The sequence below is a fragment of the Octopus bimaculoides genome, chromosome 24, assembly GCF_001194135.2.
Source record: "Octopus bimaculoides isolate UCB-OBI-ISO-001 chromosome 24, ASM119413v2, whole genome shotgun sequence".
NCBI lineage: Eukaryota > Metazoa > Mollusca > Cephalopoda > Octopoda > Octopodidae > Octopus > Octopus bimaculoides.
Genome location: NC_069004.1, coordinates 9,873,770 through 9,877,257, shown reverse-complemented (window position 1 = coordinate 9,877,257; position 3,488 = coordinate 9,873,770). Strand labels below are relative to the sequence as shown.

General features: G+C 39.9%; 1 protein-coding gene across 1 annotated transcript in view; it reads left to right on the top strand.

The window, feature by feature from the left end:
- The window catches only part of LOC106872470 (tonsoku-like protein), a 118,364-nt gene that overhangs the window by 21,114 nt on the left and 93,762 nt on the right, over nt 1-3,488 (top strand). Inside the window, exons 3-4 of the mRNA XM_052976512.1 lie at nt 532-912; nt 2,828-2,900. Coding sequence (XP_052832472.1) covers nt 532-912; nt 2,828-2,900 — 454 coding nt within the window. The remainder of the gene's footprint in view (nt 1-531; nt 913-2,827; nt 2,901-3,488) is intronic.

The following is a 3,488-nucleotide window of genomic DNA, read 5'->3' as shown; positions in this document are numbered from 1 at the left end:
TGTAGTTAATCTGCCTTTGATATTGCTGCACCTCTTATGTGTCCATAGCTTGCACTGGGTACATCTTATAGAGTTACTACCTACTCCTTTACTGCATACTGAGCAGGGCCATCTACCTGAAGGGGTTTGTGTTTTATCTACCTTCCTACTTATTAGGATTTTGGTTTTTGCTAGGTTGACTCTAAGGCCCTTCGATTCTAGTCCTTGCTTCCACACCTTAAACTTCTCCTCTAGTTCTGATAGTATATATATATATATATATGCACCTATTTGTCTGTTTGTACCCCTACCATCACTTGGTGTATTTACATCCTTGTAACTTAGCAGTTCGGCAAAGAGGCCAATAGAATAGGTACTAGGCTTAGAATGAATAAGTCCTGCGGTCGATTTGTTTGACTAAAAGCGATGTTCCAGCATGACCGCAGTCAAATGATTCAAACAAGTTATAAGATAAAAGTATATATATTTATATGTATGTGTGTTTAATATATATGCATATACTTATATATATAAATATATATACACATATAGGTTTCTTCAAAGAAGCTATTGAGGAATATAACCAAGACCTGTCCATCTGTGAGACATATAACGACTCCTTAGGTGCAGCTATTGCATGTCGCATGCTCAGTGAATGCTACTGTGATCTGGGTGACTTCAACAAAGCAGTTCAACTTCAGAAACGTTATCTGTCACTGGCACGTAGCATGAAGAACACCGTTGAAGAACAAAGAGCTTGGGCCACAATTGGACGGACTTACCTCTTTCAGGCTGAAACAGATGAAGGGCAGACAGCGTATTCCAAAGCCGAAGATGCATTTATACATGCTCTGGAACTCTGTGAAAGCATGAAAAAGGATCTCAGCCATAAGGAGTACATGACGATGAAGGCACGGCTCTTCCTGAATATGGGTAAGTCTTTTCTGTGTTTGTACTTTTGTTGTTGTTGTTTACTATGTGATTCCATCTTTGTTTAGAAATCGTCTACTTTATCATCATCATCATCGTCATTGAACATCTGTTTTCCATGCTGGCAGAGGTTGGATGGTTTGACAGGAGCTGTTCTGTCACGGTTTCTACAGCTGGATGCCCTTCCTAATGCCAATCATCTTATTGTGTACTGGACACTTTTTATGTGACGCCAGCATTGGTGCTTTTTATGTGACGCCAGCTTGGGTGCTTATGTGGTGTCAGTACAGGTGCTTCTTACATGGTGCCAGGAGTATATCATATATAGAGTCTTTTTTATGAGGGTGGTAGCATATAATTTAAGGGAGATTTGGCTGCTATTTCTTGCTGGTCACACAACCACGCAGAAGTTTTCCAGTTATTGTATGACCTTATGTCTACCCAACTCCAGCAGATATAACATCCAGATATAATGTATCTGGGTCTGTATTCTCAAATGAATCCTTTTTTTTCTCAAGATGGTAGGTATGATTTGAAAGATCTCTTTCCAAGGGCTTTACTGAAAGTTATGCAAAAATGAGCATTTTTTTTTTTTTTATTAACTGGCTTAGGTCATTCAAATTTCACATTTTGTTAAAGCAACTCTTCTTGGATAGAAACGGTATTATTCAACAAAGAACTATAGAGGTCAGTCATTGGCAAGTATTGAACTTGGTACTACAAACTATGGAAGCACTCACCAATTCCACAGTGCTTCTTCTGCTTACTGAGCTGATCTTAAAAACATCCAAACAGGTGCATTATTTACATTATTTACATTTGACGGATATTTGTCCTCATCTTGTTTGTTGTTAACACAACGTTTCGGCTGATATACCCTCCAGCCTTCGTCAGGTGTCTTGGGGAAATTTCGAACCTGGGTTCTCATTCCTAACGATGTTACTATTATTATATTATTATTATTACTATTATTAATCAGGTCGCTGCCGTGAATCGAACTCGGAATCTTGGGGTTAGTAGCTACTAGACACCTGACGAAGGCTGGAGGGTATATCAGCTGAAACGTTGTGTTAACAACAAACAAGATGAGGACAAATATCCGTCAAATGTAAATAATGTAAATAATTCCTCATCTCTTAAATATATAACTGTATTATCCAAACAGGTGGTTCTGTTAGAACTCGCCCTCCATTCCTTGGAAGGACTGGATTTTGGAGATAGAAGAAAGGAAATGAGTGAAATATATGCTGAGCTGGTGGAGTTACACCAAAACAATGAGTGTCATGAAAGATGGATTATTGAGGTGGGATGCAGAGGGTTTGCAGGTCGGTTCTCATGCCGAGTCTATAACATGCCAAGCATCACAGGGGCCATTAACTTGACTATGGAGGCAGCAGAGGTTGTCTCAGAGTGGCTGTGGATCAGGAGGTGTGCTACCATGGGTAGTATTAACTATATATCACCTGGGACTTGACCAACGGTGGCTGCGTCACTTGGGTGAGGGTGTCTGATTGTTGAAAGACTCAAAACTCCCAACAACTCCAGGAAACATCATTGATGATGTGTTCTGGTGCATTACAAGATGATGCATACAAAAATTCTGCCTTGTGGTACCTTCTTGCGGCCAGATGTACCAAGCTATTTTGAGTCTTGAACAAGGATACAAGATAACACCTGTAGTTGAACTGCTTATAAAACCTTAACCCCCTTCAGTTACTTGGCAGATATCTCTTATCAACTCAGTCTTCCACTAGTGTTCCCTTGTGTATTACTGGTTCTGTTTTGAGGGTTCTATTTCAATCCTCAAAAGATGAAATTTGAACATAGAATGAGGTGATGTGCTATATTTGCCTTTCTGATAGTCCTACCACTTCTTCCCATTCTCAGTAACATCATTTGTATATCTTGTGCCTTACAGGAGTCGTACAGACTGGCCGAAACAATTTCCAGGAATTCAAGAATTATATGGAACGGTGCATATCAATAGCTCGGTAAGTTGCCCTGTCAATTCTTGCATCATTTCATTCTTTTGTCTTTTCTTTTCTGTTCCCTTTATCTCCTCCTCCCACATCCATCCATCCATCCCCCTCCTCCTCATCATTATTGCTGCTACAATCTCTGTGATGTGATTTAAGGGAAATTTGGTTGATATTTCTAGCAAGGCAACTAACCGCATACAACTTCTGTTAACTCATCTAAAGAAGAGGTGGAAAGAAATGGTGTCAAGGATAGTAGCTTCAACAAAAACTCTAATTGTAAGATACAAGTTTATGTCTAGGAATAATAAAGTGAGTATCATTCATCATTTAACGTCCGCTTTCCATGCTAGCATGGGTTGGACGATTTGACTGAGGACTGGTGAAACCGGATGGCTACACCAGGCTCTAATCTGATTTGGCAGAGTTTCTACAGCTAGATGCCCTTCCTAACGCCAACCACTCAGAGAGTGTAGTGGGTGCTTTTACGTGTCACCCGCACGAGGGCCAGTCAGGCGGTACTGGCAACGGCCACGCTCAAAATGGTGTATTTTATGTGCCAGTATATGTATATATATATATATATATATATATATATATATA